Consider the following 10,722-nt stretch of genomic DNA (forward strand, 5'->3'; position numbering starts at 1 on the left):
ACACTTCATTTCCTGTTCACACCTTTAAAACCCAACAGATGAAACTATATACAAATACAAAGACAGACTTGTTGTCATAGGCTTTAGACAATAAGAAAGCCTTGTTTGACAGATAATAGCGCTAACAAGGATTACATCAATTCAGATGTTAATTGCGCTAGTTGCGAAATATGGCCTTCAAATTCGTCAAAATGGATGTGAAAACATTTTTATTTTAAATGAAAAATTGGAGGAGGAAATTTACATAGAACAACCCAAGGGTTTTGTGGTTCCGGTAAAGAAAAGAAAGTATGTAAACTTGTTAAGTCATTCTGTGGACTAAAAACAAGCGCCCAAATAATGACATGCGAAGTTTGACCAAACTATGTTGGCAAATGAATTCAAGATTAATGAATGTGATAAATGTTTTTACATTAAAGACACTCCAAATCACAAGGTCATTATTTGTTTTTATGTTGATGACATTGTGATCGTCAAAAGAGACATTTCTAACATAAATGCTACTAAGCATATGCTAGAAAGTAACTTCGATAAAAACATTAAAGTTACTGATGTGATTGAGAAGGTACTTGACAAGTTCAAGTATTTGGATTTCAATATTGTCAAGACTCCAATAAATGTGAGATTTGTACTTCAAAAGAATGAAGGCAAAAGTGACTCACAATTGAGAACTATGATATATATCATGAAGTGTACGCGATCAGATATAGCATATGCTATTAATAAACTAAGTCGGTTCACGAGTAATCTCAATCAAACTCATTGGATGACAATGAAAAGAGTTTTGGAGTATTTAAAACATACTTAAAAAACTATTGCTTTGCATTATAACTAATATTCAACAGTATTGGAAGAATATAGTGATGCAAATTGAATCACCAGGTCAAATATTGAAGAAGAGTATTAAGTACTAAATCTACACTACAAAACTACAGTACAACATATTTTTACTTCAATTTAAATTTAGCATAATTTACATATGCTCATTTTTACGTTTTAGACATTATAATTTCCATATTTTATCAAATAATTTTTACACTTCTTACGATCTATTTGAGCTATTCATATTATTATCGGTTGAATTTCGTTCTTTTTTAGTATTATTAGTTTCACATTATAAACGTTATGTTATTAAGTATCTTTTTAAGTATAAATGAAGAAAAACAAATTTAAAGTATAAAATTTTAAAAATAGTTCTCTATCTTCAATCTACGATGTTCCACATATGTATTGTGTGTAAATTATACAAAATGATCAACTTTGTTTTTCATTATTTTTAAAGTACTTTTCTTTCCTTCATGTAATAGTATATTTTATTTGTTAGAAATTGGTTCAGTGTGAATAATAAGATGAATTCAAATATGAATTTTGATCTATTTAATTAAATTTGAACTAAAAATTCTTTTATATTCAAAAAATATGAAACGATTAATTTATACCTTTGATATAATATTTATTGTTGGGTTTTAAAGGTGTGAACAGGAAATGAGGGTTGTGACTCTCCTGAAGGATTGTGACTAAGCCGAAGGGTTGTGACCTTTATGAAAGGTTGTGTCCTTTCTAAAGGGTTGTGACCATTTGAAAGGTTGTGCCTTTTCCAAAGTGTTGTGACCTTTCTGAAAGGTTGTCTTCTTTCCAAAAGGGTTGTGACCTTTCTGAAAGGTTGTCTTCTTTCCAAAGGGTTGTGACCTTTCTGAAAGGTTGTCTTGTTTCCAAAGGGTTGTGTACATTTACCCTTTGTTGGCTATAAATAGAGAGGTTTTCTCTCATTTTTCTGCATCGAATTCTTCCTTCTTTTGCATATATTTCTTACAAAACAAAAATCGATCAATCGTGTCTGTGTGTGTGATTTGTTGCTGTCATTTTGAGTTCGTTGAAATTATCAAAGTTTGAGGTACCGCTACTTCTTTAATGGCTAATCCGTTTTATCTTGGGAGAAATTTAATCTGCAACCTCGGGTACTTGAGGGGATTAAATTTCTTAAGGACACACAGTGGGTTCTGTGGACTCGGATAGTTCTTTGTGTTTTTCTTTTCATCTTTTATTATTTCTGATTTACTAATCTGAATACAGGAGATGACAATTTCTTAATCATTATTGGGAGTATTTTCTTGCCTAGTATCTCAAGATGTTGTATATACATCTCCAAATCATTGCCATCGGGCTTCGAAGGATCCCATTCATCTTCAAAGAAATCAAATCTTATCATACATTTACCATATGGAGTAGGTTCATTGCTGATTTTTGGGTTGGCTTTCTTCATTTCTACACCACAAATTTCGGGTGCTGAGAAAGTAACAAGAAGGCCTTTTGAAGCGAGGCTTTTGGCGAGTCTAAGTAGAGGATTGACATGTCCTTGGCCTGGAAATGAGACAAGAAAGACATGAACAAGGCCCTTAGTTCCCATTCTGTTGTTTAGTTTTTAGTGAAGAAAGAAGATAGGAAAAATAATACTAGTTGGTAAATAGAAGTGAAGAAATATGGATCAACTTTATCTCAACTTTTTTTGTCTTCTACTTTAGAAGACATGTTAAAATTGAAATTGAATTTCCTCAAGTGTGGAATGGACAGATTGATTGATTGGCCACAATGGTCCCTCTTTTAAAAAAACAAGAGAATATACGAATTGAATGAGCTAACCCCTCACGTTAAAAATTGTAACCCAATTTTTCTTCAGCAATTTTTTTTTGGAAAAATGCATCGCAAAATAGTCTTTGTTATAAAATAGGGAAAAGGGTAAGAAATACCCCTCAACTTTGGTTTACTAATTGACTATGTCCTTACCATTAAAATGAAGTCATTTTTACCTCTGCCGTCTACAAACATGTCACTCGTACGGACGCACCCCTCAATTGGATGGAAAAACCCAAATTGGGTACCGGGTGTATACTCAATGATGGCGCCTCCTAGGAGACACTGGAATCAACATTTCCTCTAACAAAAAAAAACTCAATTTTACTAAAATTACTCAGTTTCAGTTTGTTGGCAAGAGTTTGATTTCCTAGCTCGTAAGTTTATCCCCTATTTCTTCTTCCACTACCCCAATTTTGAAAAGTAATAATGTCACAATAAAGAAAATCTCAGTAGCTCAATTGTAAACTTTCACCTTGTTCGCGAACATTTATTTTAATCTTCTCCCCATTCTCCTCTCTTCCTCCCCCGCACCCTTAATTTTGAGAATTTTGTTGCGAGAATAAAATATATTGGAAGTAATGTTCAGGGATTTGACTATCTAAATTATATTTCAATTAACTTTTTTTATTTGTTTCCCTTCTAAGGTTGTTTTTTAGGCCGACCAATTTCGAATCTAAAATTTCTACAAAATCATCAAATAACCCCGATAGTTTTGACTTTTGAGGCTTTAAATAACCCCATAGTTTTGAGGCTATGGGAGATGTTAGAAATAGATGAGACATAGTCTCCTGTGTAGATAACTAGTAGCACCAACACCTTGAGACCAGGTTAATCTTCATACAGTATAGTATGACTTCATTCACATGTATACTGAATTTCTATGCATTCCAAATTCATACCTCATTAAGTATAAATAAATGAGGTCTTAGTAACTCAGTTGGTTGATTATTTGAACTTGTACTTTACGTGTGAGGGTTTGATTTCCTACCCTATAATTTCCTCTCTCATTTCCCCTTTTCCTACCCCCAATTTTGAAAAAAAAAAATCATTTATTTACACTACCCCATTTATTTATTTTTGCACTTATTAACTAGTTCGTAATCTCCTCTCTTATTAACTAGTTCGTAAGAGTTTGATTACCTACCTTCTAATATCTCCCCATTTCCCCTCCCTTAGCGAATTAGCGAATCTTCAACTTATGTTTTATTTTTCCTTCTTTTTCTCGTCATGAGTTGGAGTATTTTGTTACGAGAATAAAATATATTGGAAGTAATGTTCAGGAATTTAAATATCTAAATTATACTACTCTTCATTTGCTTTTTTCTTAGTTATTTATTTCCCTCCTAATTTTACTATGCCTTTTTAGGTTGACTAATTCGGAATTATGTTGGAAAGTCACTTTTTAAATAAAAGCACACTTTATTAAAAGATAGTTTTGTCTTAAGATTTGAATTTAAAGTCACAAATTATAAATAAATAAATATTTGTCATTAAGAATGTTCACTAGAAATCGAAAAATCTAATCAATTGAAAGAAAAAATGAGCTAAAAGAATATGGAAATAAGCCAAAATACCTGTTTGGAAAAAAATGAAGACCTTTCTCGTTTTGCTCCAATTTCAATAGTTTGAAATCAGACAAAAATGATCCTCCACACTAATAAGATTAGAACTAATCTATTTTCTTTGAAATTTTCTTTACATAACTTCCTACCTATATATAAACTATTCAAGAAATAGTTAGGCAATTTTTTTCATCAACTGGTGTTTGGTGTCCATATTAGTTCTCCGATTAAATTCAGATCATGCACTACAAGGTCCATTCGGGCGAGATGATGCTTAGGTGTAGTAGTTCTCTTATGAACTTATATTTAGCCTTCAAGTCTTCAAATAGCAAACCGACCCCGCAACTTTTCTATTTGGTTAGATGGTTCCTATAACTTTTTTTATATCTCATAATCATGATTCAGGTTATTACTTTTACATCTCTAGCTAAAATTATATGAAAAGTTTATGAGTCCAAGTTTAGAATCTCAAATAATAATTAAAAAGGACTCTTAGTAAAACAAAAAATAGAATTTTTTCTTACTCCAAAAATCTCTCATGGTCATGGATATAATTGAAATTTTAGTGAGTGTTTTTTTTACACTCCTCAAACTATTAACTTGATCAACAACACCCCATTATTGAAAATTTGTACCTTTTGAAGCTCAATTTGATTGCGAACTCCAAAGAATTAGATGATACTAAATATATGGCTTTAATCATATTATTCCTCAAATTGCTAGATAAATAGCAACAACACCAATGAAGCATCTCATGAATATACAAAAATAGACCATTGGGATATTACTAACATATGAAATTGTAACAGCTCCAAATGGATTTTTATATTGATAAAAGAGAATCACAATAAAATAATAGTGAATAGACATACAACAATTCCTAACCAACATTCCTGTACCATCTACTCTTGATGGGTGTAACAATGTTGTCCAACACAAAATAGTTACAATAGAACATCAATGACTCTATCATCCTAAACCATGCTCTTTTCCAATGACGATTGAAGCAGAGCGCTGCAGCTAATCCCAACAAGATCGCTCCATAAGACACAACTAAGCCAATGTAAAAACACTTAATGTCTTCCAATTCTGATGATTCCTCATCTCCATTAATCTTGGAGGTATTTGACAATTTAGGACTCATGCCACACTTGTTGTCTAATGGATAACCGCAAAGAAAAGGATTTCCCTCGTAGCTGCTTTTGTCAAAAGTTGCAAATTGAGCTTTAAAATCAGGAACTGCACCAGATAAGTTGTTGTATGCAACACTGAATACTGCCAAAGAATTCAGCTCAAGTAGACCAACAGGAATGCTCCCATTCAATCTATTGTAGGAAAGGTCTAAACTCTCAATTTCCTGTAGATTGGAGAAGGTATATGGTATTCTTCCGATGAGATGGTTGTGCGATAGATTCAATGCAGGTAAATTGCTCATGTTCCCTAGCTCAACGGGAATTTCACCAGTTAATCTGTTACTTGAGAGATCAATACCCGACATATATTTTAGAATGCTTCCCTTATAAGTGTATGAGTTTCTTTTCGTTGAAAACTGGACCTGAGTTTCCACATCCATCAAAGATATGTCACTTAGAATTCCATGACTATCGTGGTAGTGCCTTTTCGAACGTATCCAGTGCAAAAAATTTAACCATGAATACGTAGAAGTCGTAGCATACTTAGTACTACTTATCTCTACATCATTTTCGGCTTGTGTTAAGTAACCCAAACAAGGAAGGAGTGGACCATAAAGCTTATTGAAAGATAAATCCACAATAGATAACTTATTCAGCATACAAATCTGATTTGGAATCTGCCCTTCCAATTGGTTAGTGCTAAGGAGAAGGTAGTTTAGAGTATTAAGCGAGCCTATGGTGTGTGGGATATTTCCTCTAAAATTGTTGTTGCGAAGATCCAAAGTTATCAGAGAAGAGAAGTTGAATAGTACATGTTCTAGTGTACCACCCAATTGGTTTCTCTCTAGATGGATGTGTTGAAGAGATAAAGAACTCATACAAGAAGGAATTAATCCTGAAAGACTGTTTTCAGATAAAGATAAAACCTGAATGCGCTTTAAATTGCAAATCTCAACTGGAATCGAACCTTCGAGATGATTCTTGGACAAATCAAGTTGTAACAATCTTGTATTATCCCTAATGCATCTCGGAATCTTCCCAGAGAAACTATTGTTGTTAGCGTCCAGTACAAAAAGGGATGTGATAAACATGTTGCTAGGTAGTGGCCCCTCAAAGTTATTTCCATTCAAGTACAAAAAGGATAACATCCTTTGTTTGACATACTTCGGAAAAATTTGCCCTTTTAACTTGTTGTGTGACAATCGAAGGTAACCTAATGCTGGAGAACCAATTGCCACATCACTAGGTACTCCCCCAGACAAGAAATTGTGAGATAGGTCTAGATAAAATACATGAACGCCACAAATCTTGGAAGGTATAGGACCTTCAAGATAATTTTGTGACAGGTTCAAACTAGTAAGCTTTGGGAAGGCTAAACTCATATTTTCTGGAATACGTCCATTTAGTTTGTTATTAGACACATCAATCATCTCTAGATGGAGGTGACAACTCGATGGCAACTTGAATGGTCCATCGAAAGCATTATCTCTACTATAAATCCCTGCAAGTCTGGTGTTATTTTCTAACAACCATGTTGGAAAGTTTCCTTGCAATTGATTTCCATCTATAACAAGAATCCTCAAGTCATATTGGTAGTGAAGGAAAGAAGGCAATTTTTGAAGGTTCATACATCCCTCGATAGCAAAAAACTCCAACTGGAAATTTGGGATCCAATTTTGGAATTCGGTATCTGTAATTATTGTATTATAACCAACATCCAAGTAGATCAATTTTGTATGGTTGGAAAAGTGCCTGAATGACAGAGGAACATCAAATTGGTTATATGCAATATCCAAGTACTCAAGTGATGTGAATCTCCTCCAAATAGAATGTGAGGTTGTATTTCCGCTGAAGTAATTCCCAGCCAAACACAACCATCGAAGGGATGTCAAGTTTCCAAGACACGAAGGCAGTGTTCCCACAAAATTATTGTCTAAGAAATCCAGCTCTTCAATGTATTTGAGTTCACACCAACCTATATATTTTTATAAAAAAAGATTCAGAGATATTTAGCTAAAAAAAATTTGTATATTATATTATAGCTATGGACTATGGATGTGTTCTAAAGAAAAATATTATATTATAGTATCATTTTATAAGAATTTTTTTTTTTCTAGTATAAATGTTTTCCAGAAAACATGTTTTCCCCATACTGAACACACCTATATTAATGAAAATGCAAGCATTAGGAAAAAAGAAGAGAAATAGGTTACCTTGATTAGGGAGGTTGCCATTATTGTAACCAGAAGGCATACTCAACACTTTAAGAGAAGTCATTTGTCCAATATTTGCGAGGAAATTCTCATTTAAAGAAGATTTCCCCAAATATAAGTACTCCACCGTGCTCAGATTTCTTAATGCTTATTATATGATAGAGTCACAAAAAAGAAATAACAAAATTTTCATATTTCAAAAGAAAAAGTCACAATAGAAGTAAGTTAAATAAAATTTGATTTTGAACTTACCGTAAATTATGGTGGGAGCAGTGAGATCACTATCTTTATAAGAAAGTGACTTAAGGGATGAGAATAATTTTAGAGATTGTAAGACGCTGCTCGAGTTGGAGTTGGAGTTACGACTTCCCAATAGTAAATTCCGCAGAGAACTTATTCTTTTTTTACCTGTTAAATAAATCATATATGTTTTTTATTGATCTTATTACATATGTTAGTAAAAATGTGTAATCCTAGTCCACATTTCATCATTAATCTCTATCTGATAAAATTTGCATTTTGTATGTCTTAAGGTTAAAAATAAATCATTCAACATTAGAGCAACTGCCTTGATTTGTGTACCTTTGGTAGTCCTAAAGCTCTTTATATTGTTATTCCAGAGATTTAGATATTTCAAGTTGCTCAAAGCAATTATATCTACACAGTTAAATCAAAAATAAATAGTAAGCACACCAAAAATAAATAAATCAAACTGTGATTTGATATGCGAATAATATAAAATCGAGATACTTAGATGCATCATTGATATCTTAGTGGAGCAAATATTGTTAGCAGGGAAGACTTGGATGGGAAGAGGGCGTAACAAACCATTCATTTTGATATTTCCAGTTATTTCATTTGAGGCGAGATTGAGATGCTTGAGAGACGGAAAAATCTTGAGTGATGAAAAGATGGTGGAATTGAAGTTATTATCATTCAAAATGAGCTTCTCTAAATTCCTCAGTCCAGAATTTGCACCTGCATTTGATTTATGGAAAAAAAAAACGTATTATTTTGTAAATCTCCGAGTTACTTTGTACATGTATTTGTTGTGTAAAAGAGAGCTTACCCAATGCAGAAAGGATATTGATGTCATTGATTTCATAACCTTCAAACCAGAGTTCTCTTAAATTGCTTAGCCCCGGACATTTCTTACTCATGCCTTCATCCAAAAATTACAACTATACTAAGTAAAAATATACCGTCCAAAAATAGCTACAGGTATATGCATATGTAAGAAAATATACTGGTATTATATGCCGTCGGTATGCTGAAAGAGGTACCAACATGTACACCAAGTTTTAGAACCTCAAGAGATGAAATCCAACATAAAGATGATAGTAAAACTTTAGGATGGATTGGATTATATTGCAAATCGACTTCTTTCAGGTTGGGAAGCTGTTTTAGTTTACTGAATCCTGGATTAAAAAATCAGACCAAAAAACATGTTAGTTATAATATATATACACACACACTCCATACAAGATCGATCAGACCTTCATTTTTTGTCCACCCAATAATATTTCTGTAAGACAATAAAAGAAGTTGTAGTGACTTGAATGGAAGAAAGAGAGAGGCATTAAATCTCCAACCATCCCCTGATCCAAACCTTGTTGCGAGATTGAGTTCGATCACTCGACCTGTTGTTAAGTTACATTTTACCCTATTCCAGGAACAACAATCTATAAGATCAGTCTCATTGTAACCTGCCCAATCAACCAACAATTCGCCATTCGAACTCATTATGTTTGCTTGCAGATCCAAGAGAGCATTTCTCTCTTCATCCAAACAACCATTGGCCACAATTGCTATTAGAAAAAACGCTAACAGCAAAAACTTAATGTTCCCCATTATCCCGGCCCACTATTACTCTACTTTCTTTTCTGGCAATCTGATTTGCTAGCTACCTAACCGAATGTTTATATAGGAACTATACAGGGGCAGAATTATAGCTTTTTCTTACTGATTCAATATAACTCAATTTTAACTTTAGACTCTATGTTCGTACTTAAAAATTCAATTAGTTTGAATATATTATTTATTGTCTTTTCGAACTGTACCATAAAATTGTGAAGAGTTTTAGATGTGATAAGTGTTTCTTTACAAGTAACTGTTTCCAAAGGTATTGTATCATCTTCAACTTAATCATCAACATTGTTTGGTATCCACAATTTCTTCTAAGATTTGGACCTCTGAACATGTAACATTGTTTTAGATGCGATAACCCCCCCCCCCCCTCCTAAGTGGATAGTTTCTTTTATTTTCATGTAGAATTAATAATCGAATCAAAATCGATAAATACAAATTCTATTCTTTGCTTCACTCTTAATCAGAGATCTCAGGTTTGAGTTCTGGGTACGGAGAAAATTATATTGGAAGCGTCATCTCCCAAAGGGCCATGTAGTACAAATTCTATTCTTTGCTTCACTCTTAATCAGAGATCTCAGGTTTGAGTTCTGGGTACGGAGAAAATTATATTGGAAGCGTCATCTCCCAAAGGGCCATGTAGTACAAATTCTATTCTTTGCTTCACTCTTAATCAGAGATCTCAGGTTTGAGTTCTGGGTACGGAGAAAATTATATTGGAAGCGTCATCTCCCAAAGGGCCATGTAGTGCTTAATTCAAATTTAATCGAGACTTCAATGCGGATTCCGGACACAAATTATAAAACAAAAAAAGTGGTTTTATTTGTAAGGAGCTATAGCTCTATGGAGTATAGTCTCTTGAGCTAGTTTTAAATATTAGAAAAAAAAAAGTGACTCATGCCAACAACATTAGCATATAGTTTTAATTGATGTAACGTGCCAATTACCCTATTTTATGTGTAATCCATTCTCTCTTTTTTTTCTTTTTGCTATGAAAACTTATATGTTAATTCATTATAATTGAAATGTCAATTTATTTTATTCTTTTAGTATTATTAGTTTATATAGATCGAACATTTTAAAAAAAGATAAACATAATCCCAGTCAAACCCAGTGTGTGGACGCAATAGTCCAGCAGCATTGTCGAAAAGACTTATATATTAATTAATTTTATGTATTTTTAGAACAAACAGATTAAATGATCTAGGAAGTATCTAAGAAGTAGTGAAGAACGTTCATTTACAATTATATAAAAAAAATTAAATTATTTTATAAAATAAATTTAAACAAAAAGAAAAACTTAAAAAATGGCCG

At 32.8% G+C, this 10,722-nt stretch overlaps 1 protein-coding gene across 1 annotated transcript; it reads right to left on the reverse strand.

Moving 5' to 3' along the window:
• Positions 1 to 4,978: 4,978 nt before the first annotated feature.
• On the reverse strand, positions 4,979 to 9,393 carry LOC102605749 (receptor-like protein 12). Its single transcript, XM_015305490.1, has 8 exons — positions 9,039 to 9,393; positions 8,759 to 8,960; positions 8,612 to 8,715; positions 8,371 to 8,520; positions 8,125 to 8,199; positions 7,795 to 7,950; positions 7,543 to 7,689; positions 4,979 to 7,304 (listed from the first exon to the last, which is right to left on the reverse strand). The coding sequence occupies exons 1-8, from the start codon at positions 9,391 to 9,393 to the stop codon at positions 5,077 to 5,079; spliced, it is 3,417 nt and encodes a 1,138-aa protein (XP_015160976.1). The 3' UTR covers positions 4,979 to 5,076.
• Between the last annotated feature and the right edge of the window lie 1,329 nt (positions 9,394 to 10,722).

The sequence above is a fragment of the Solanum tuberosum genome, unplaced genomic scaffold (assembly GCF_000226075.1).
Source record: "Solanum tuberosum cultivar DM 1-3 516 R44 unplaced genomic scaffold, SolTub_3.0 scf00813, whole genome shotgun sequence".
Classification (NCBI taxonomy): Eukaryota; Viridiplantae; Streptophyta; class Magnoliopsida; order Solanales; family Solanaceae; genus Solanum; species Solanum tuberosum.